Consider the following 24,005-nt stretch of genomic DNA (forward strand, 5'->3'; position numbering starts at 1 on the left):
CTTTTGAAAGGAATGGTTCAGCAATTTTGGAAAATTCTGTCGTTCTGTCATTACATTGAGACGGGACCTGGTGACTGCAAGTGTTTAGCTCAGACTGCAAACATGGATCCATAGTGTAAAAGACACAAGTTATGGTTTTACATCCTCTAACTACTTCTTTGTAAAAAAAAAAGTGGCATGCTGAACTCAAATTGTCACTGTGATTTTGGCCAGTGTGGCCCCACTGAACCAATCGAAAGACCTTTCCATTTCCTTGGCCTTTGCTCAGTGAAAACCACTGTGACCACCAAAGACACTGCATAGAAGGACTGAGCTTAAGAAGTGTTTGTCAAGAAATAGTCTAACTCGTGTTGGTTATGCTTTTCTATTTTGGTATGATTTAAATGAAGGAGTAATTTATTTTTTAACGTTGGAGAGATCCAGACTTATTGTTGCCATCTTACAGTCTTTATACTAAACTAAAATAATCATCAACTAATTTTGAGACTCTGAGACGTGAGTGATATCGGTCTTCTCTTTTAAAGAAAGTCCAAGACTGTATTTCACAAAATGTTTAACTATTTCTTTGCTAAACCAAATGCATGGAAGACACCTCAGTCTTGATTCCAGAATATATGTTTTTGTGCCTTAAGTGCTTCCTGTTTGGTGCCCATCAGTACGATAACAGCTGTCAAACGCTCATCATGCTGTGAGACTGTCTTTTCTTTCATTCATGTTTGTTTGTATAGGTAAGAAAGTCCAAGTGAAAACTCGTTAATAGCTGTTGGAATAAAACAGAAACCATTGTCTGCTCAAACATCCATACAGAAGTGTTATGCAAGCATTAGGAAAATGTATACCCCCTTGATCTCACATAGATGCACACACAAAAAAGGACCATTGGGACATATCAAACAAATCTCTCTGGACGTGTCCTCCCCCCTAAGCAACGCCTCGCAGGGAGGGGGACACATGTTAGAGCGGAAACACTCGTCACATGATCATGTGCACTTCCTCCCTGAGGAATGTCAAGTCCCAGCAGGCAGTTGTTTTATTTCCCACAACAAAAAAAAAGGTTTATCCTTGCATAAGCAATCCTTAATGAGGATCATCCTTGGGGGAGAATCAAGTCAAAATAATTCAGCATGACATTTGTTACACGTACAATAGACCTGAGCTGTTTTTGGCATCAACTCCCCATCCCAAAAATGTGTCCTCTCTTTTTGTACTCACACTTACATGGTCAGACACCTACGGGCAAACCCATCCAAGTGTGCAGGACACAAACAGCAGCATCAACAAACACATCGATACAGTAACCTGGGTCCATGTGTGTCTCCTTCCTCCAGGTGACATGGAGGAGTTCGAGGCCCTGTGGCTGACAGGCATCTGCCACAATGAGAAAAACGAGGTGATGAGCAGCCAGCTGGACGTGGACAACATGGCGGGGGTCTTCTACATGCTTGGGGCTGCCATGATTCTGTCATTAATCACCTTCATCTGTGAACATTGGTTCTACTGGCAACTGCGCTTCTGCTTCATGGGCATGTGCTCCGGAAAGCCTGGGGCCACCTTCTCCATTAGCAGAGTGAGTGTGTTTGTGTTTGTGTTTTATTTTAGGTCTGACCTTTGTCCTCCTGACAGAAAGATCACAAGAGCGGTTGTTTTAAAACCACTGGCTGTGGTTGAGTTGTACCAAGTAAGTCAGGGGCATACGATGACTCACCTGACTTACCTGTGGCTTTTTGAGCCCAGGCAGTTGTTAAACAAAGGAAACTCAAGTCACGGGCCTCCTGTGTCATACAAAAGATCCTCAATGTCAATTGTATATCAATTTTACATTTCCAATTTCATAATAGTCATAAAAGTAATAATTTAGTATAAGCTCCTTTTCAAGATTTCAAAGTCTTAAAAACTTTAGACTTATTATACACAGTAAAATGAATTTAATGCCATCAGTCTAAAAGTATAACAACTAAAAACTATTTGTTTGCCTTTTGTAGTTGCTTATTTGTTTCAAATAACCAGGAATACTTCAAAATGAGGAAATGTTAATAATTTTATTCTAGATTCATTATAGATTATATATTATATATAGATTTCACTGAGCTCAGTGAAATCTGTGTGACTGACTGCAGCTGCCTGCACAAGTCTCAAAATTAATCTATAATATCAGCAAAAACAAATGAAATGTTATGTTAAGGTGGCAGCACCCTTAAAACTAACTAGTTTTCACTCGTCTGGAGGCAGATGCTGCGTTCAAAACAACTTACAGGTCGTAATTCCCAACTCGGAAATTTCCGACTTCCGACATCATTGCGTTCACGCTGCAGGAACTCGGAAGAAAAAAAACATGGATACCTGAAGGAAGTTCGGCATATTGTGGCTCATAGCTGAATACGAAAAATAAATGCAGCAGTAAATTATGTTTATTTTGGAGGAGAGGAGATGCCGCGGATGAGTGCACATATAATGTTATAGCCTTGATAACGTTATTTCCGTCACATATGAGGACCACAATTTCACACCATACAACAATCACAGCTAAATATAAACGTATTTTATATAGACTACTGCAATAATACACAAAAATATGCATTCAAACCTCAACAAAGAACTTAAAATTCCTAAATTCTAACCGTTAAAGACGAGGGCTGCCATGTTTTGATGTTGTCGTGACGTCAAGTCGGAAAGTCGGAGTTCTGATATGATACCCGAGTTTCCGACCTGTAATTTCCGAGTTCGACGCCATTCAATTCATTTTTTACAACTCGGAGCTCTTTTTTTTCGACTTCCGAGTTGTCTTGAACGCAGCAAGAGTTCTTCATTGTTTTGCACATCTTTTTACACAGAGACAGTGACAGAAGCCTCACCTCAGCCTTTTTCATCTCTGCACACCTTTCCAATCACCACCTGATGTAAATGGGATTTTTCAGTGCCATTTTGGAAAGTCGCAGCAAATAATAGGCAAAGCAGTAGGGAAACAGGGTTTCAGACACACTGTGATCACACACATTGATAGAAGCATCCTGATGCCTTAACTTCTATTAAGCTGTTATTTAGTCAAACTGTGTCAAGAGTTGCACAATAAATTGCACAGGTAACTATTTTGTGAACTCTTTACAGCCTCTGAGAAAATCCACTGTTCATCAACTCAGTCCTTCTGAAATAAAAGCCACTTACTATGCTGCACATTCTCAGCTGCTGACCTGAAGGCGTGTTGGTGGATGTCGATGAGCTCATCTCAGAGTAGTTACGACTCTGCTCAGATGGGTCACTTAACAAGGTGTCTCCGTGTTATTGATGCAGGCTGTTTGGGTCCTGATAAATAATTGCTTGAGGTGCAATTCATTTACATAATGCTACCTTTTAAGAAGGGAAAGGAAGGTGTAGTTGCATACAAATTGTCTCAGTTATTATTTGCTTGAGAAAAGGACACAAGTGTTTATGTGTTTGGTGCTGAGACTGAAGGTGTTTCTAATTGTAGTGACATTTGGTTTACACCTGCTCAGACTAACCTGACACAACTTGAAAGGCAGATCCGACCTTGAGCACTTCAAAAACAGACAGGGTTTTTATCTCTGTTGAATTGGCAGCAGTCTTTGTAGCTTCAGAGGCTGTAATACTTTTTCCATGAAACATAAGCACAGTCTTTTTTTTGCAGGATAGGTTCTACTGTAGATTCACTCTAAGCTCTAATGTGTTTGATCTAACGTCTTGAATTGCAACATCCATTTGAAGTGAAGACACAATCTGTCACGGTGGTTCTATAACTATAGCCACTTCTATAGAAAATGGTCCTACAGCCAGATATCCTTTATACACTCATGCCTTGTTAAACACCGATGTTGTATTTTGAGAAAGGAATAATAGGAAAGATTATGAACCACTCAAGAAAATTGTAGATCATAAAGGAAGTGAAAGGATGGGCAAACCATGAGACCACAAAGGGCTAATAAGATACAGAGGCAGAAAAGGACACAGGTTAGTAAGAGTAATGATAAAGAATAAAACCGGTCACAGGACAAAGGCGGAGTAGAAAAGAATAGACAGTGATGTGCCAGTACCCTCTGTTACATTACCTTTCACAGCAGCCATAGTAGCTTTAGATGTAGAGAGATAAAGATGATCCCATTGGAGCTGCTGCTGCTCACCTGAGCACCCAGAAACAGAGATAAAACAGACACAAAGAGAGAATGGAGGCATAAAAGAAAGGAGGGTTGACAATTCAGATTCATGAATGTAGCTCTGTGACAGGGAAAGTGACTAAGAGAGACAGAAACTGTTTCTGACAAGTTGACGCCTTTGAGGAACGCTGGCCCGCGCGCTGCCTGGTGGGTAGTGTATCCTCGACCTTTCGGATTTGGCTGTCGCCTCGGCCACAGATTCCCTCAGCCCTCATTTGAACATGCTTGTTTGACTTCACTGGCAATGGCTCCCCCCTTGCTGGGAAAATCATGCTTTTGCCAACCAACCAAAACAAATCCACAAAAACTGGTGGATAATGACATTTTAAGCAGATTGTTAATGTCTCTGTCTCAGAAAAGTCCAATAAACTTAAAAAAAAGAAAAAGAAAAAGAAAAGGGATCCAGCCCCTTGACAGTGTTTTTTTCTGAAAGGAAAACAAGTAAAACACTTGTGATCTAGAAAGCCAGTGGCACCAGTGTCAGCTGAATTTAAATGGCATTGATTAATCCTATTGATTGGCGGTCAAAACCATGAGTTTACTGCCTCCCTTGTGTTATCAATCAAGGCTTTGATATGCTCATTCCCCTCTCACTCAGTTCTCTGTGTCTAAGGTGGAGTGCTGAGCAGCAGCTGTGAGGGTCCATGCTATTCCCCTGAGAAAAGTCATTTATGAACTCAGCCCCTATTACTGTTAAATAGTGTGTAAACAAGAGGGTGGTCAGAGAGAACATGTTGATGCATTAACCTCTCTCTGCCTCTGTCTCTGTTTGCTTCTCTCTCTCTCTCTGTCTGTTTATGTGTCTGGTGTCTGGCTCCGTCTCTCTATCATTAAATCCCCTCTGGTTCTTGACTCCTCACTACTGCCATGAGTCTCACTGTTGTTTTCCTCTCACTTGAGTGTCATACTCTACCACTCTCACTCTTCTTCTTCCTTCCTTCCTCTCATGGCCTGTCTCACCCTCTCTTTCTCTCTCTACCTCCCTTTTTTCTCTAATTGTCACACTCCAGGGTATCTACAGCTGCATCCATGGGGTACAAATCGAGGAAAACAAGTCGACCATAGACTCACCTTCGGCCACCATGAAGAAGAACATGAACAACACCCACTCCAACATCCTGCGGTTGCTCCGCACTGCCAAGGATATGACCGCCGTCCCCGGCATTAACGGTTCTCCGCACGCCGCCCTGGAGTACAGCCACAGCGGGCGTGAGTCGGCGATCTATGACATACAGGAGCATCGGCGCAGCCTGGTAGGTCACCCCGCAGACTGCAAAACGGCGCCTCCCTACCTGCCAGAGGACAACATGTTCAGTGACTACATCAACGAGGTGGAGAGAACTTTTGGCAACTTGCCCCTGAAGGACAGCAACCTGTACCAGGACCATTACCGGCACCACCACCCGGCCTCGGCTCTGGGTATGTCCGGCCCCCCGCCTAATAGGCCGCGCAGCTTAGGCAGTGCTAGCTCGTTGGAGGGGGGCATGTTCGATTGTGACAGTTTAGGGGGAGGGGTAGCGCCCATCTTTACCACCCAGCCCCGCCCCTCCATGACTCACAGGAATACCAATAAGTTTGACCTGATCGCTGGCCACCCCCCTGCGGAATCGAACCAGGTTGGGTTCAAGGGGAGCAATGTGTACGGCAGGTTTTCTTTCAAAGGAGGCGCATCCAGCACAGGGCTCATCGGGGGTCATGACAGGTACTGTGGTGGGGGCGGGGGAGGCTCAGGGGGTGACGATGGCAACATCCGCTCCGATGTATCGGATATCTCCACCCACACCGTCACCTACGGCAACCTGGAGGGCAACGCCAAGCGGCGTAAGCAGTACAGGGACAGCCTGAAAAAGAGGCCAGCTTCGGCCAAGTGCAGACGGGAGCAGGACGAGATAGAGCTGAGCGCCTTCAGGAGGAGACCCCACCACCACACCGTCCACCACCACTTCCCCCACGGGCCCCTGGCGCACCGCACGGTCTCACCTCCCCTGGAGCGGAAGAGGGGAGGAGGAGGGGGTAATTCTTCACCTTACTTATTCCGCAAAGACAAAGAGAATCTGAGGGAGTTCTATGCGGACCAGTTCCGCTCCAAGGAGGGCAAGGCCAAGTGGGAGCAAGAGGGTGGAGGTGGAGGAAGCGGTGTGGGCGGCGGTAGCGGTGGTGGTATCTGTAAAAGCTTAGTCCCCGTGGAAGACTTCCTCAAAGGTAAAGGCAAGAAACAAGAGTGTAAAGGTGGAATGGGCTCAGCGTCGGCAGGACAGCAGGCCCACACCTGCTGGGAGAAGGGGGTTTCGGGGATAGGAGGCGGGGGCATAGCAGGGGGCGACTGGGAGTGTCGTAACTGCCACAGTGTGTGTCACCACAGCGGAGGCGTAGGAGGAGGCGGCACATGCTCAGCTAGCGGAGTTGGGGGGAGCAGCAGTCGCCCCAGCTCCGCTAGCTGCAAGCGCTGCGATTCCTGTAAGATTCAGTCAAGCAACCTTTACAACATCAGCGAGGATAATAACATGGTGTTCCCGGGAGGCAAGAGTAGCGTAGGACCCAGCCAGACACAAACTCAGGCACAGCGCAGGAAGATGGGGCCGGGCGGGAGGGTGCTAAGGAGGCAACACTCATATGACACATTTGTGGACCTGCAGAGGGAGGGGGCGGGCCGCATGGGAGGGGCCGGTGGGGGCGCCGGGGGGCAGTTCGGCCAACCCCGAAGCGTGAGCTTGAAAGACAAAGACCGCTTCATGGAGGGCCCCAGCCCGTACGCTCACATGTTCGAGAGGTATTCAGGTGACAGGGAGTCTCCCATGTTCGGGGGAATAGGCGGGGACAGGGCGAAAGGAGGCTCCTCCTTCAGCCTGTTCCGAGGAGGCGAAGGTGGGTTGCATCGACGGTCGGTGGGGGAGAGAGACCTGAGGGACAGAGATAGAGCTATGATGGGAGGTGGGGGCTGTGGTGGTGGTGGTGGTGGTGGTGGTGGTGGTAGCAGAGGGGCCGGGACTTACTCCTTGTCTAAATCTCTCTACCCAGATAAGGTGAACCAGAACCCCTTCATCCCAACCTTCGGCGACGACCAGTGTCTATTACACGGTGCCAAACCGTACTACATCAAAAAGCCACAGACGCAGCAACAACAGCAGCAGCAGCAGCAACTTCTCAACAACAGCCGAGGAGGAGGGGACTTCCGCGGCTCCATGGGAGCAACTTCCTATTTGCCTGCGTCCGCCACAGCTGGGGTGATCTCCAATGTGGCCCCCAGGTTCCCCAAAGAGCTGTGTCTGGGCGGGGTGGGAGGGCCCATGGGGAACCACCACGGGGGCAACAAGCTACTGCCTGGGGGCAGGGACACGTTAGGTTTGGGGCAGGGACAGAGACCCTTCAACGGTGCCAGCAACGGACATGTTTATGAAAAGCTTTCCAGCATTGAGTCAGATGTCTGAGGGTGAAGACGGAGGAAGAAAGAGAGAGAGAAAGGGAAGGTGAAGTGGGTGAAGAAAAGCAGGAGAACGGAGAAACATACAGAGGCCAAAAAAAAAAGAGCGAAACGGCTCAGGCTGATGACCTCTCTGTGAAGAGGAGGAGACGCGATGCTGTGTGCGTTGTTCTCACTCCACTAAATGGAAAGAATTTGGACGATACACAGAGGCCACTGCAGGCTAAGCTGTGGTGAAGTCCGGCGGGAGACAAGTTTTTAATGAGAGCGGAGGATTCTGGTGCTGCTTCGACGCTCAAAGAGAGCTAGGGAGGGAGGGATGGAGGGGGGAAAAGTGAAATAAAATCTCCAGTCTCTGCGCTCTTCACATGCTCATTGTCTTTCCCTCCCTCCTGCAGTTCCTTAACACCAAAACAAACATTTTGTTTAACAACGGAAATACAATCATGAATGAGAAATCAACGCTTCTGTTGAAGTAACAGGGTAAACTAATAATAATTGTATTGATAATGTTAATAATATTATTGAATATTATTCTAGTGTTTAATGATGATCGGTTTGGATTGTTTTTAAATTTTATTTATTTATTTAAATAGTTCATGTTACATATTTGTATGATGTTAATTCTTTCTTAGCTTACCAATATTACAGGAGGCTGGTACACCAGTTGTCAGTATGGATCTTTTTGAAGTTCCTGTAATTTGGACTCTTCTTTGCTATTAATTATTCATGTTTGCTTTTTTACTTTTCTTACTTTTGAGTGCTGTGAAGTGTATGTGAAAGGCATGACTTGCTGAGTACATTCTATGTACTCATAAATTTGCAAAGGAGGTTTTTTCTTTTAGCTGCAGAAGCAACATCATCATACTGATTTGCCATTTCCTCTCGTTTTTCTGCTTGGCAGCACCAAATGGGTCTCGCATTTTGAGCTGGATGTGCCTTAAAGGATTAATACTGATTTTCTACACATGCGATCTCTTCTGTTGGTCGACAGATCCACCTGCAAAAAAAATTTGGCACGCGATCTGAGTGAAAACACATCTGAAAGAGTCTGATACAAGAGTCGAGTTTCATGAGCGTAACAGGCTTTTTTCGTATCTAACAGGTGTGATACTCAACAAAAACTGCTGCAGCCGAGGAAGCTTAAATTCCTACATCGACCCCCCCAACAATAAAAGTTACCAACAGCAGTATTATAAGGGTTAAAACCACAGTGCCATGATAAACAAACATTCCTGTTCCCCCCAAAAGTCAGGTACGACAGAGCTGTGCTGCTGTATGTGAAGAAATAACGTATATCTTCTTGTACTATTAACTCCACAGTTAACAGTTAAGTCATTTTCCTTTAAATCATTTTTTTTTAAATCAGTTCAACAACAAGCTTTATCACATCACCTCCTCATAACTGATAACCCAGGATCCAACTATCCATTAAATACAAATCACATTTAAAATGTCTGCTTCTTACTCATGGGGTTTCATTGGGTCTGACTCAATTGGCCGTGGCAGTTTTGCAGCTATAAGCCCTGCCTTCTGTATTAGATGGTGATGAGCATTTGTGTGTATGGATGTGAGGAGCCACAACAGGCATAACATCAACTGCACTGGTACACACAGCCCCAAATAGTCACCACATTGTTTAGTCTTATTCAAAATATACTTTACTCAACTTTACTGTTTTTCACGTCATTTTTTTTTTTTGTCCTAACAAGACAGTTGTTTCTTTGAAGCTTGATAGAGCATGTAGATTAAAAACTGCTGTAGCTTACTCACTGTACAGCTACAGAACAGTGTCCTCCTGCAAGTAAAGTAAATTAATTATTTTGTGAAATAAGCTTGTTAGCGTAGTTGCAAGGAGTTAAAGGAAAAGATAAATAACACTCATATCTGTCTGGTAAAAAATAAAGCTACTGCTAGCAGCAGTCTAGTTTATCTTGGCATGAAAACTGGGAATAAAGAAACATCCAGTCTGGCTGTGCCCTAAGGTAATACATCCCACCAACCAACATCCCTAAAGCTCAGCCAATTAACAGATTATGAATTGGTCTGCACAACCACAACCTACACACCACACACAGCTGCTGGAAGACACCTATGGACGTAGATAGGCTCTGTTTCCTGCCCTTGTGTTAAGCTAACTGGCTGCTGACTCTAGCTTCATAATGGATTAATGGAGAGATATGAAAATGACATTTATCATCTTATATAACTCTGAAAGCTACTGTCTGAGCAGCTGTCCTAACAGGGCAGGTAGTCATCATTGTTCACCATGTTGCTCAAACTCACATTTTCACCACACAGGAACATCACAGTATGTAATGTAACCTTGATTTCTCCCTCCAGTGGGCCATAATCTCTTTCACATGCTGAGATTTTGATTAAGGAGGGAATTTGCCCTCAGGTCCAAGGTCCTGTGTGGATTGTGTCAAAAGGAAACTGTTTGTGGAGAATAGGAATGAAGAGGAAGGCAGGAGACAGTAAACGGTGTCCTAAAAACAACTAGTATTAGTTGTGTTGAGTTATTATTCATCAATAGTCGGCTCCCAGGTCCACGGCATCAGACACGCAGGTCATCTCTGCTGACACTATAATGACAAGAATAAGCTACTGTATGTTTTCTCTAATTTACAGCTCTCACCATTAACAATACAATTTTACTATTAAAGACAACTATACTGTCTATTTTCAGTTATTTATTATCATTTAATCTTGTCTTTAAATCATCTTGCCAAACCAAATTGTTATAAGCACAATCTGACTGAATGGATCTAACATTTAGTTTGTTGTACATCCCAGTCAAAACTTCAAGACTTTCCTTCTCTTGGTTGACAAGTCAGTATGTATGATATTAAGGCATTTGTAAGGACTTGCATGTATACTCTTAGTTTCTTTCTTTCAGTTTTTTTTTTAACTTTAAACCTTTAGCCCAAGAAAATGGGTGTTTCTGAACGTTTTTTGGAGTTTTATCAATTTCATTGGTACTGATGATCCATGTAGTACTGTAAGTGTGTGTGCGCGTGTGTGCTTGTTTGTGCAAGAGAAGACACAAATCTAATAGTCTAAATTTTGATTATACTGAAATAAATATGGCTAAATTGATTAAAGAGTTTCACAAGGATAGAAAACGTTTTTTATTGTTAATATTATACAAAGATCGATTTTCTTGATAGTTTGTGTAAATGCTTTTTAACAAGGTTGAGGTCTTAATACATTCATTCATCACTGAAGAAGCCTTTTTTTTATTTAATTTATTTCTTTTTCTTCGATTATTTCTTGGTACGTTTCATTATTTTCGGTTATTGTATGTGCCTGAATACATACGCTTGATTACCTCTGTGTGTGCTCATATGGAAGAGAGACAGAGTGTGTGTGAGATGTAACTGTTTATTGTACATGTAATATAGAATGTGTATGTAAATACTTTACCTCACGCTCATGGACTTTTGATAAAAACTGTACAAAACAGCAGAGAATAGATCTATTTGGGATAAATCATTGATTCGTAGGTCCCCTTGCAAAATTGCTTTTGTAATGACTTCGAGCCAGGATATGTGCAATCATTCATTATTAGACATGACGTGCACGTTTAAGGTTTGTTGATTCTGTCTTTATTGTTTTTGATTTGGTCAAAGACCGTCTTAGGCAGTTGTTTTTCCCAAGGGAAAAATTGTAAAGCTCCATTATTAATTGGTACACAGAAAGCACAATAGATTATCTATTGCATATTTACACAGGTAGCCTCAGTTGTTTTTCCCTATTTGGCCACATCTTCTGTTCTTATGTTTTACCACAGAAGGACAAACATATCCATCCCTGACCTGTACAGATTGTGAAAATGTACATATGACAAAAATCTAGTTCACCCTCACATTTTTTGTATGGAGAGAAATTACTTGTGTGAAGAGAGTATTTCAAATTTGATTGAATATTTAGTAATATTGAAAATGAGATTAAACACAGTCAATGTGAAAATAAGTGCTGAGAAATATTATTCTTCTGTCTCTTTGGAATAAAAGTGTTGAGTATTAATAAAAAATAAGAACTCACACATGTGTTTGTCTTATTCTTCTATTTCCCTCAAGCTGTTTGTTTTTATGATTTGTTGTGTCCACAGGTTGGCAGTCGGCAATAAAAACTTCTTTCATGCGTGACCCATTTATATTTGACATTCAAATACACTGGGTTCATGTTGTAACAGATCATATTGTTATGTCCCACAGGTCATCAGTGGATCAGAGATAATGTCTGCTGCACGTCATCTTCTGCTACATCTGTTTTTGTTCCTCTCATCCTTTTCATAAACATCAATCTCATTGTACAAGATTGATGTTACTCACCGTGTTGGACAAGTGTTTTTGTAGACTCGAGAGGCGAGAGAATAAAAAGGTGCAGTGAGAGGGAGAAGGGGGGAAAAACAATAATGAGAGATATATTGAGGGAAATGAGAAGTGATGCAAACTGCACAGAGCAGCCAAGATCAAAGTCCCCCCCTCTCCTCCAAAACCTCACTCCCCCTCACTCCTCAGACTCTCTCTTTAAGCCTTGTCCAGCAACAGGAGTTATTTAAAGAAACCAGCAGGTTTGAAAATGCACCGCTCCCTCATGTATATATTTTTGGTGGGAGAATTTTAACATCTGTGTTCGTGGATGCCGACACAGAGCAAGGTGAGGCTGCAGAAATAATCTTTTAATCAGTTTTAACTCCTTTATCTAAAAATCCACTCACCGCTCTCCACTCTTCTCTCTCTCTCTTTTAGCCATCTATTCTGCCTAGCCGTTCACTCCCTGCACCAACCCAACAACCTCCGGATGCATTGCAACACATGTAACTACTTCTTGACAATTAACTGTTACCTAGCAACTGGCTCTTTTTCCAGAGACGGGGAAGGAGGAGATAGGTTTGGGGAGGAAGGGAGGGGGGTAGAAATAGAGACGGAAAGAGAGAGAGATTTATACAGTATTCCCACAGCATCTTAACTGGATTGGATGCAACAATGCATTGACAATACAATACCAAAATGGAAAGTACAGCCTGAGCTTAACGCCCACACATAGCAGTGTAGAGAGGAGAGAAAAAGAGAAGAAGGGAGAGAAATAGAGGAGAGGAAGCGGAGGAGGGGTGATGGTGTGGTTGATGCACAGATTACAGTATGAAACAAGGGGGAGGGTGGGAGATGAAACGCATGCAGGAGAATCACAGGGAAACAAAAGGGGAATTGACAAGTGGTGAGTGTGCAGAGTAGACGCAGGCTGGAAATGAGTGAAAGTGTGAAGAAACAAAAAAAGAGGAGGGACATGCCACACTGCAGTGTGTGGTGTGGATGATGAGCAGAGTTGTAGAAGAGGAGAGAAGCTGGTTGCTGTAGAAACACTTGGCAAAGTTTTAATGAAGCCATAAAGTTCTATGCCTGTGCCCACAGCATGCGCACACACACACACACACACACACACACACACACACACACATATGATCATCATCTGCAAACAAACAGTATAATTATGTTAGCAGATAATAGGCACCCCCTGCTGGGCACACGAGGACTGTGCCTGACTTCAGCTGAGCAAAAAACAAAAGATCAAACCTCCATAAATCAGAGTAATGTCTCGTCTGATTGTGGCAGCAGGTGAGCACTGACACCCTGTGGCATAAACATGGCATCCTCCACTTACTGGGTGTAGTTAAGGACATAGAGGCCAGGTGGACGTCTGAAATTTAACACAATAATTATGTCACTTATTTTTTAATGCAACTAGCTTGAAGTCTCATTAACTTAAGATAAACTCTAGGTAGGATATATTCTTGTGACAGTTTTAGGTCTGTTATTTCCAAAGAACCCTAGTCTCATTGGTATTAAAAAACATAGCTAGACAGTCCTGTTCAAAGTATTGATTTTATTTTTGACCTCAAGATGAATTTCCATGAATGAAATTTCCATTTGAAACTTTTTTTTTCTTTATTTATGCAGCATTTTATCTTTGCATGTGTAGCTTACAATGGCACACACGCTATAATTGTAATGATTTTCTAATTTTTCTTTGGATTTTTTTCTCCAATCATTTACAATAAAAAAAAACACCTTTAGGTAGGTAGGCTATCTGCAATGGCTTGGAAGATTTTTTTTTTTGCCGTTTTATTTGTCACTGTTTTTAAAGTCTGCTTTGACAGTGCCCCCATAACAGCAGAGTTAGGCTATATTCACTTTTTAAAACCATCTGTCGTTCTGGAAGCACAGTGCTCATATCACTCATTTTGGTCAGACCAACAACCAACCAAGTCAGGCTAAATTCAATTAAAATCTTAATTTTTGTTTACATGTCAATAAATGAGAAGAAAAAAATAGGAAAGGAAGACTTAGGTACATCACATAATAACAGCAGTGTTGAGGCGTGCCTTGTCTTGACCTCAAACTGACATGAACAGTTCAACAAAGACAGACTGATAATCACCAGAGTTTATTACACAAGATATGAGTTATCTTTTGATTATTACAAACCATTATGCATGATGGTTCCTGCACACAACAAGGCCCATCTCATGATATTTTTCCTCAAAAAATTAAATCTACAGTTCATAGATGGATATTACACATTCCATAATATAGCTAACATAGGTAAAGCACCTTCTTCTCACAAAAACTTTCTCCCCCTTCATGTCCCTCCCTCCTTCTCTATGTGTCACTCTGGAGCAGCTTCATCCCCCCTGCCTTCTTCAGGACTCTGACCCGTCTCCTCCTCACCACCCGGCTGCCCCTGGGCGGGCTGGTCCTGGGGGTGTAGCGGGCCAGACTCGCCACCTCTCCGCTCAGGCTGCGAGGCGCGAGGGCCGCCTCCTCCCCCTCCTCCCGCTCCCCCCGGTAGCCGTGGTGACGGAGGAACGGTTCCAGCGTTGCTAGGCGATGAGAGAGCTCGGTGATGCGCCGGCGCAGCAGGGAGACTTCTCTGAACAGGTCGTTGACGGACTCGGACAGAGGGCGCACCCTGCAGGACGAACACAGGAGGCTCAGGCTCGAGTTTATCACTACAACAGGACAGCCGTCAACGTGATGCGGGCGTGAGCGTGGGCGTGGACCGGATTATGAGACACCGGGGCACTGGTAACTGACTTGAAGCTAGTTTTAGGGTCCCAAACTCCCACCCACGAGGCACAAAACACACAAACTTACCGGAAGTCATACCTAACTAACTAATGTCTGCATCTCTTTGAAGCCACTTTATGAACTTTAGGGCTCTGTGCCAAAGTGCTCACTCTGTAGGCCTAATTCATTGCAGGACACAGCTATGTCATCTGAAAATAATGTTTCAACAGCTGGGAACAAATGGAAAACATAACATGTTCATTTAGCTGCGGGACCATCATTTTTACAACATCTTGTTTTCACTGTCATTGAGACACACGGAGTCTATTTGCAGGCTGTAAAGGTGCCAAAAGGTCTAATTATTTAGCCTAGGCTATTCTTTGTGCTGCGTTGTGTTAACCTTCTGCCTGCTGTCACTTCATATGGACACAAATAACAGTGGTATCAGTCTTTAAAGTCGCAGCAAGAGAGTGAGTAGGTGTTGGCCTATTTCCCACAATGTTGAACTATTGCTTTAAATTTGCTACGTCCACAACTCCATGGCAACTGTCTTGACTGCTTCTGCCGATGATGATCATGATTTGTGATATGATCAAAAAGCTCCAAGACTAAATGGACCTTGCGGTGAGATTGTTGTCTGAGCCTGTGTTTTTCTGTGATCTTCAGTTTTTTTTGTGACTCAGCCTTAAATAACCCATCATGTGTAATTTGTGTGTGATGTGTGATGATGAAATGTAAACACCTCTTTGGGTCACTGAAGCTGGTGCAGCAGCAGTCCAAGCACAGTTTCTTTGTTCATGTCTAATATCAGTAACACACATACAGTCACAGCCAGTTGCAGGCTCAGTTTTTATTTCAGCACAGCATCCCCAGCCTCATGTTACCTCACACTGAGATGATTCCCATGAACTAGCACTAATCTTGGATTGGCGCTTGGTTTCTGCAGATAGTACTCATTGGTATTAGGATGATGATGCATCTCTAATTTATAACCCACAACACCCAGACACATTACTGAGGACATGACCTCTGTATCCTCAACCAAACTTGACTTGCAAGACTCTTACTAAAATATGGCAGACTGCTGGGCAGATTTGTGCCAGTAAACACAAGATGAGATAAGAAGACAGCTAAAATATGGATGAATGGAGGGGGGGGGGGGAGTTGTCATAAAAGTAGAGGAAATGACACAAGCATCTTCGATAGGTCGGCTCAGTATCGGTGAGGAGTCTGAAAAAAGACTGGGTCACAAGGGTGTAAAAAAAAGATCTGTGATACCTAATTGCCAACTGACAGGTCATGATACATTAAATAATGTAAATGTCACAGACGTCTCTTTGAGGAGGTGGCGTAGCACCGTGAATCAAACGAAAGCTGCTCATACAGCATGGGAGATGTTAGAATGAGAGCTGTAAGTATTTAAAGTTACCTGGAGTAGTCTGGCAGCAGCGCGCTGGGCTGTGAGTGCAGAAACGTCTTGATCTCATTGAAGATGCGTTTTCCCCAGGTGTCTAAAACTCTGGTTACGCTGCGCACCGAGGCCACATTCACACTGTCGGCTGAAACCAAAACATCAGGCTTTGATTAACAAATAAAAAGAAAGAAAAAGAGCCTGAATGAGTCATACAAATCAGCAGGGCCGGCAGCTGACATAAACACTGTTTGTTCATTCAGATGTAAGCAGTGTGTGTTTTTAGGGCAGAGAGAGAACCATACTGTAATTATTTTAACTTCCAAACACATCTCATCTGTAAGTTTGTTTTAAATCGCAACTTCAACTTCACCGAGAAATTGTTCTTAGAATTCCAAACTTCAGACATTTTGCCACTCAGCGATTTCCAGGCCCCTTATCTCTCAAACATTGGGGATCAAACAGCGGTTCATGATTTACCTCCTTCTCTGTAGTTCCAGTACCCATAATCCAGTTCATTCTCCTCGCTGGCAGCTCTGGCCCCAGTTACTATGGCAACCACCATCAGCAACACCAACAGAGAAGGAGGGGCCATGACGAGCAGACACACGCCCCCCTTTAAAAGAAGAAAAGAGGCGAAACAAACTTAAATGTGCCCTCTGGTGAAAGTGTACAGGCAAACTTTTATTTTAACTTGCAAAGAGATGAACCAGTGCGTCAGTGACATGGAAATAAAAGAAGTGATTGTTGCTGCACTAGATGTTGCCTAACAACAACAACAACAACAACAACAACACATAACTATGGGCTATAATAACCTGCACATATGACCTATTGGCTTATTTTTGCACAAAATTCAGTTTACAAATTGATTCACAGGCAACACCACACGCCATATTGATATTATGTAAAGTACAAGTACTGGAGTAGTAACAGCAACAAGTATCAAAAGTATAAGTTAGACTTTTACTTAGACAGTTAGACTTTACATCGTGGTGTTTCTACTTTTGCTTGAATAGGGGTCATCAGGAGTCATCCATTAATGAATAAACACTTCGATTACTAAGACACTTCACAATCAAGGGACTGATACTAAAACTCTTGAGATCTGTTTAGCTTCCAGTTACTCTCAGAGAGGATTTGAAGGAAACAGCCTTTTTGTCTTTGTCATGCTATAAGTGACTACAATCCAATCTAGCAAAATAAAGCAACTTACATATTTTTCCTTACTCCAATCCCATGACTCCCACTGACTACGTTTGAAGGCAAACTGATTAAATGAAAGAGGGGAGACAGAGAAAAGAGGACAGCTATAGAAAAAAGCAGGATTGTGTCCATATGACAATAAGAATTATAAGCCAATGAGTCACCGTGGAGGTATTATACATGTTTTCAGAGTCTAAGAATTTGGAGCATGATCAAAGACGACGTCAAAAATGAGCCAAACAATAATCCTGAACAGCTTGTTTCACATCTGGTAAAACACATCAACAACAACTGGAAAATTAAACGACAAACCAGAGAGTCCCTTTGCTCTGAGGTTCATGGTGGTGTTTGTGGTGCAGTGACTACACTTTTTACTGTGCAGACCAACACGACACTCGTGAAAGTATCACAAGCTGGAAACAGAGAAATGGAGCAAATTAGATGATACTCACAAGTTGTGATGATGATGATGGTGATGCTTCAAAGTCTCAGCAGGAAATCCTCCGCAGAGGTAGTTTGAATAGCAGATGCCTCCTCTTCCCTCGCCTCTCCACTCTGTCACTGCCCTGCTCTTTTCCTTATTTCCTCCCCTCTCTCTCTTATTTTTTCTGATGCTCTCTCCACCCTCGGCTCACAGCTGTAATCTAATTATGAAGAGGGTTTAGCAGGTCCGGCCGGGCAGAGGGGCTTTGAAAACTCTTCATTTGTGGAGAGCCGCAGTTGTACTTTTATAATCCCCCAACACAAACCCAACTCCCACTCTTCTCTTTCTTTCACACACAAGGACATCCAGCTGCTGCCAGATGTGTGGCACATCCTCTTATTTCATATAAATGACCATATTTTTTGTCTTTCCTCCTCTTCACCCTTCTTCTTTAGAGATCAGACAGGTATGTGTGTTAGGGTATGCACTCTGTGCTGCAGGATCAAGTTTCTAAAGTAATGTACTGTCTTCTCAAAACTTGAGTTATGGACCTTTTTCATCTGTCTCTGCCTCCTACCACATGCCCTTTACCCTCACTAAAGCACTGCAGATCAGAGCCTCGACACACCCTCCACTAACAGCACTCACTTCTTTTTAGCTTCTGCAGGTGAAAGTTCTGCTTCTTTGAAATGATGTTACTACTTCAGCATCGCAGATATCGTATCTTATCATACAAATAATTTCACTACATTTATGTGAAAGCTGTAGTCACACTGCAGATCAGAGTTTACATGCAACAACTTTGTTTGATTTCTTGGTTAATGTTTGTAAAAGTGTGACATGTGCATGTTGTTCTATAACACAAAAAAAAAAACGTAGTTAGCTCTTCCATCAATAACATTAAATGCTGTCAGCACAACTATACAAAACAATATACACTGCCACTTTTACATTATGTTAATGTGGCTGTAAGACATTATTGATTCATTTAAGATGGACCTAAATGGCTTTACTGTTGTTACTGGTACTTTTAAATGTTGATATTTAATATGCTTTTGGGCAGTGGTGGAAGGCAATTAAAAAAGACAATTACTTGTATTTCCCCCCTATATTTATTTGGGTTTAGGCTTTAGTTATTGTTAAGATTCAGATTATTAATAAAATATATATAGGCTCAACATGCTGTATTATTATTATGTTACCCAGCAGTTGACATGAATGTGTCACAACTTTAAATGGATGTATTTAAGCAAAGTTTGCTGCTGAAAAGTTGCCCTCCACTAAAACAACCTGTTTTTTTTGTTTCAGTCCCTCTATCTGAAAGAAACATTTTTATTAGGGTTAGATTTGTAAGAACATTAAGGAGGATCTGAAAATCTGTTGAGTGCTAATCTATTTGTTTTTATCGTCAGTAAGGATTTGGATACTTTACTCCCCAGGAAAGAGTGGAGATAAGAAGTGGAGGAGACGGGACTTTAAAAAATGGAATGAATTATTCTGTATTGACTGGCATCCAGATGTTATTCCAACTCTCCCCCTCCCTCTCTCCCTCTCTCTCTCTCTCTCTCTCTCTGTCTCTGTGTCTGTTTTCATGCTGTGGCTAAGGTGAGGTAAGAGTTGGCCATCAATGCAGCCAGAAAGAAAATGGTGAAAACGTCAAGTGAGGAGGCAGGGAGGAGGGAGGAGGGAGGAGGCGTAAAGGCAAAAAGGAAAACAGACAGACAAATGGGGTTAAATAATGATAACCGCTGCGCTTCAACATCTGTGCGTCTCTCCTGGCAGAGTTACTGCGGTGAAGAAGTCACACCACAAGCTACAGCTGCTTCACATTAACAACAGGCAATTTGTCACCTTCAGCTGAATTCCAGCGGCGAGCACGCATGTGTGTGCACGCACACACACATTCACACAATGCTTTCTCCCTCCCTGCTTGAGTCTTTTGCTTCTTCTGTCTTTAAAAAAAACACATGACGACGAGTGTGCTTGTGGCTCACACTCCTATTTCCCCAACACTGTCTCTCTGTGGTAAAAAGCCAACATTGCACTTCACCTCACATCTCAAGCCTGATGTCACAAAAGTATTGCAATCAAAAACACACCCTCTTAATGCTGTTTTTGTACCTTTCCTTTAGCTACTTCTGGATTTACCCCCAATGGTGTGCACACTGTAATCTTAAATTTCATCACTCAAACATTTTTGGTTGTGCTCTGGCTTCTTTTAGTTTCCCCAAATTGTCACAATCCAGTGGACTCAGATTTTGAGGAAGTGCCTTTTGCTAGAAAGAGGAAATCCAACTTTGAGTTGACAGACGAAGCAAACTTGTAGAAGAAGACAACGAACACTCCTCAGTGAAATGGAATCTCAAAGATTGTGTCGACTGTTCTTCATGCTGACCTGGACGTTTGTGTTTTTACTCGCCTATGGGTGTTCAGGAGCGGTGTCACAACGTAAGCCATCCAATTTTGGACTGACATAGCCTACTGTCTATCTGACTGACTTGTATGACATGTTGCACTTGTGCTCATAAACTGTCGCACAGTAGTCCAAATATGTGTTTCTTTAGCTTTATAATCAGTTTGTTTATTTTCATTGTCAAATATTTAGGCCTAGTTTAGATTTCTGCCTAGTGATGTAAAAAAAAGACTGAAAAATAAAGTTAAATTGATAGATTCTAAATCTATAAGCCAAGTGTAGAGACAAATACAGCAAATTGAAAAAGTCATGCTTTTAAATAATTATTCTGTCCATCCATTTGATCAATGTTCTTTTGATTGACAGATTGCTAAACAAAGATAATATTGACCTGTATGTTATGTCCCCTCACAGGGTTATTCCTGGACACTCCTGTCTTTGTGGCCCTTGCAGGCGAAGAGCTCACCATTAAATGTAATGTGACAAAAGAAAAAAACACACCTAAAGACACAATGACCTGTTTCAATCCTCACAACATGGAGATATATAGCTGTGACATCCAGGCAACGACTGAGAAGACTGAAACTATTCCACTGGAATTGCAACTTAGACGTCTGAATGGTTCTGGAGAATACTACTGCCAGTATCAAAGCTCAAGGGTGTACTGGTTTCTTCGGGTCAGAGGTGGGTGACATAAGAGGAGAGCAAGAATGAAAAATGAAACTGAAAAGAAATTTTAAAGCAGTGAAGTAACAGTGAAGTTTTGCAACTAGAAAAATATTGTGATACATCAGTTCTTGACAGGTTTTAGATTTTCAAATTAAAGGTTATGACATGGCGTGGTGTTCAAACAAGATTGCTATAGGCAACGCTAATGACTGTGGAGCCACTCATAGAGTTTAAGTATTCATCATTGTGTCTCAACCTTTTTAACTTGTTTCTAAGTTACAAGTGACAAGTTAAAAGTAACAATATTTAAGAGGACTGATTTGTGGTGATACTTACACTTGAACAAAAAGTGAGCAAAGCCTTCTGCTGGCAGACTTACTAAGTCCAAGCCTCCATAGGTGGATGCAGCCATGGTAAAATGTCTCATCTCTCTGCTGGGTCTAAAAAACAAAAAGAAGAGATCTGGATGGAGAGACCATGTTTTTGCCTGTCTTGCACGTCATTGGGATCAGCCCCATCTGGGCCATCTTGGCTAACATCTATAAGCTTTTGAGGGTGGCAGGTGGTTACTGTCAGAGGTTTACACAGAGCCAGACAGGGGCTCAGTACAGACCCTGCCCTACTGCCCCACTGGGCCCAGTCCATCCCTGTGTTGGCATGGGCTTTCTCCCATTTACATTTTTCATTTTAACTTCTTCTTAAATTAGATTTCTAAAGGACATATGACATGTAATGACATTTTCTGATTCTACTTCCAATGCTGAATATTGAGTTTATAGTATATCTAATTTATTTCTAATCTTAATCTTCAGAGAAAAAAAAAACTGGTAACATGTGGAGTGAAAATAAAACATTTTCCTCTGAAAAATGACCAGTCCAGTTGGGTTTAATAAATGTATGTTTGGTTCAATGTAAATATTCTGTCTGACGTCTTCTCAAGACATGAAATGAATATGTTTTCTCTGAATATTTTCACAGAACATATTTGTCACTTGCTAAATATGCAAATTAAGAACATTTCCTCACAATGAGATACAAAAAAACAACAACAACATCTGATCACAAATATGTTTTGTGCAGTTTGCATATTAGTACAAACATGAATTCCAGGAGACAGTGTTGGTACGTATAGGTTATTGACACAAACAACAAAAAAGTGCCGTCTGACATTTAAATTGCTAGATAAAGTTGTAAGCTGATTAGATTTGCTAGTGAGCAAGCTATTGGTTGCTCTGTGAGCATCAGCAGGCCAACAAAGGGCAGGCTGTGCAATCAGTCAGTCTCCAGTGGTCTTCCTTGTTAGTACGGACATGGGCAGTGAACCAAAGCAGCCAGTATTTCCCAAGAAAAACCCCTGAGAAAAATCTGAACAAATAAACATAATTTTGTGTCGTGGAGACGTATGTTTTTCTTTCTCAACCTTTGAATCATTTTGTGACTATGTTAATTTAGCACGGGACTTAATAGACTAATACTGATGCTGACAAATTATCCAGTTGATTAAAACACGTGCAAAAAGTATGTTGATCTTGGACAACTTAAGCCAATGGATTTGTTGCTGCAGGGTTAGATAGATTTCTTAGTCTACCTCTGCTGTCCAGTTATGGAGCATTCCTGACAGAGACACTGATCGGTGTGTGTTTTCCAGATGATGGCTACAAAGATCCTGTGATGTTGGATTACACAGAATTCATCATACTGGCCGTCTTCACTGGTGTGCTGCTGGTTTTCAGCTTGCTTGGATCAGTGTATGTCTTCAGAGGACTTCCAGTAAGATGCGCCTTGCACATTACTAAGCATATTACTTTTTCCCCCTTTTTTTAAAAAGGCATATTACTTTATTTCCTTTACAATCTTCAGAAGGTCTATACGCAAAATGAATCGGCAACTAATTGGCTACTGCTGATCATTTAAGGATTTACATTATTCCTAAATTTAAAATCTTGTTGGACAAAACAAGATGTCACCCTAAGATTTAGGACAGTGATGACATTTTATTATGTTGCATAATTATAAATATAATATAAATGAAATAAATAATATAAATAATCAATCATGTAAATAACTCAGCTACTTCATGGCTCAGCTTAAGATACTAAACTTATCTAATGAAATGTTATGTGAGTCCTGCACATATCATATCAGGAGAAAGTTCAGCTCTTTTTAATCTCATAGCACTGCCTTTGTCACTGTTGATCGTACACTATAATGACTGGAAAACTGGGCTGGACTCTTAAACAGAGTCCTATCTCTGGAACAAGAACTACTTTGTCTTTCTAAGTAACCATGGCCTCTGCGAGGCAGTGGAAAATCACTGTTACCTCATGTTCTCAGTTTGTGGTGTTGTCATGGCTGAAGTCTAAAGGCCCTTTGCTGTTATCCTGTCAGATTATTAGGTGCAAGTGGTGAAAAATAGCTCAAAAGACACAAAAAAGGAGAGAGATACTGTGAGATAAATGCATCCGGTTCATGTCAGTGTTCTGTGTTTTTGATGTGTGGTCTTGTTTTTAGAAACAACAGAATGAATGTGATGAAACAAGAGGAAAACAAAAGCAGAAGAGAGAGGAAAGGAAGCCGAAAGAGACAAGGGAAGACAACAAAGAAGTGACGCCGGCTTCGTCTGCATCTGTCTATGCTGTAAGCACCTTTGTACTTATCAGTGTGTACACACGAAACACATTTCATTTGAAATATATTGCACCATGTCATTTCGATCTCAAGCGTCCCTGCATTGTAGCCTACTCATCTGTTCATTTTCATACTTTCTCAGAGTCTGGAGCCTCGGCCCAGGTCCATTTATGATGTGCTGGACCGCTCAGCTGCCAACAGAGACTCAGACCAACAGAAGCCTAAGAAGAACCAGCCCCCAAAAACAGTCAGTGTGAACTTCAGATATTTAGTCACATTTTCTGTCGTCATTAGGGGAACACATCCAGTTTGTAACCTGCTCTCTATTTCCTCCACAGACAGAGCAAACAACACAACACCAAGAAGAAGGCGTGTTTGAGTCAGTCTATGAGAACTTTTGAGTCATAAACAAATTTATTTACCCAGACTGTGATATTTATATCAGTAGCCAAGATCATCCTATTGCTTTGCTGTGTCATTGTCAGATTATTTAGAAGCTTATTTGAAAAACACAATGTAAGCTATTCTGTTAGATTGTCTTTCTGAATGAAAGCTACCAGTGTACAAAATATTAGTGTTAGTATTGGTACA

At 42.1% G+C, this 24,005-nt stretch overlaps 3 protein-coding genes across 7 annotated transcripts in view; 2 read left to right on the plus strand and 1 right to left on the minus strand.

Moving 5' to 3' along the window:
* The window catches only part of grin2bb (glutamate receptor, ionotropic, N-methyl D-aspartate 2B, genome duplicate b), a 103,472-nt gene extending 94,450 nt beyond the window's left edge, over nt 1-9,022 (plus strand). For 2 of the 5 annotated variants that reach the window (XM_085775907.1, XM_085775898.1), the window contains exons 15-17: nt 1,329-1,567; nt 5,177-6,179; nt 7,185-9,022. In XM_085775907.1, coding sequence (XP_085632033.1) covers nt 1,329-1,567; nt 5,177-6,179; nt 7,185-7,594 — 1,652 coding nt within the window. In that variant the 3' untranslated portion in view covers nt 7,595-9,022. Of the gene's footprint in view, nt 1-1,328; nt 1,568-5,176 lie in introns of all 5 variants that reach the window. The other 3 variants (XM_085775870.1, XM_085775878.1, XM_085775888.1) reach the window with 2 other exon arrangements.
* Nucleotides 9,023-14,024: 5,002 nt separating this feature from the next.
* On the minus strand, nt 14,025-18,038 carry LOC146991633 (uncharacterized). Its single transcript, XM_085791729.1, has 4 exons — nt 17,733-18,038; nt 16,555-16,690; nt 16,093-16,222; nt 14,025-14,565 (listed from the first exon to the last, which is right to left on the minus strand). The coding sequence occupies exons 2-4, from the start codon at nt 16,667-16,669 to the stop codon at nt 14,256-14,258; spliced, it is 555 nt and encodes a 184-aa protein (XP_085647855.1). The 5' UTR covers nt 16,670-16,690; nt 17,733-18,038; the 3' UTR covers nt 14,025-14,255.
* A 1,793-nt stretch (nt 18,039-19,831) lies between these two features.
* nfam1 (NFAT activating protein with ITAM motif 1) lies at nt 19,832-23,900 on the plus strand. Its single transcript, XM_085791745.1, has 6 exons — nt 19,832-20,152; nt 20,532-20,801; nt 22,435-22,556; nt 23,298-23,423; nt 23,557-23,661; nt 23,753-23,900. The coding sequence occupies exons 1-6, from the start codon at nt 20,059-20,061 to the stop codon at nt 23,813-23,815; spliced, it is 780 nt and encodes a 259-aa protein (XP_085647871.1). The 5' UTR covers nt 19,832-20,058; the 3' UTR covers nt 23,816-23,900.
* Nucleotides 23,901-24,005: the final 105 nt, after the last annotated feature.

This window comes from Trachurus japonicus, chromosome 1, assembly GCF_045865225.1.
Source record: "Trachurus japonicus isolate A0001 chromosome 1, Traja_1.0".
Taxonomy (NCBI): Eukaryota; Metazoa; Chordata; class Actinopteri; order Carangiformes; family Carangidae; genus Trachurus; species Trachurus japonicus.

Coding starts and splice junctions, on each gene's coding strand:
- LOC146991633 (XM_085791729.1), bottom strand. CDS start 16,669: ATGGCCCCTCCTTCTCTGTTGGTGTTGCTGATGGTGGTTGCCATAGTA. Junction 16,223..16,554: donor CTGGAACTACAGAGAAGGAG/GTAAATCATGAA, acceptor TTTTGGTTTCAG/CCGACAGTGTGAATGTGGCC. Junction 14,566..16,092: donor CTGCTGCCAGACTACTCCAG/GTAACTTTAAAT, acceptor TTCGTCCTGCAG/GGTGCGCCCTCTGTCCGAGT.
- nfam1 (XM_085791745.1), top strand. CDS start 20,059: ATGGAATCTCAAAGATTGTGTCGACTGTTCTTCATGCTGACCTGGACG. Junction 22,557..23,297: donor ATGTCTTCAGAGGACTTCCA/GTAAGATGCGCC, acceptor TCTTGTTTTTAG/AAACAACAGAATGAATGTGA. Junction 23,424..23,556: donor CGTCTGCATCTGTCTATGCT/GTAAGCACCTTT, acceptor ATACTTTCTCAG/AGTCTGGAGCCTCGGCCCAG.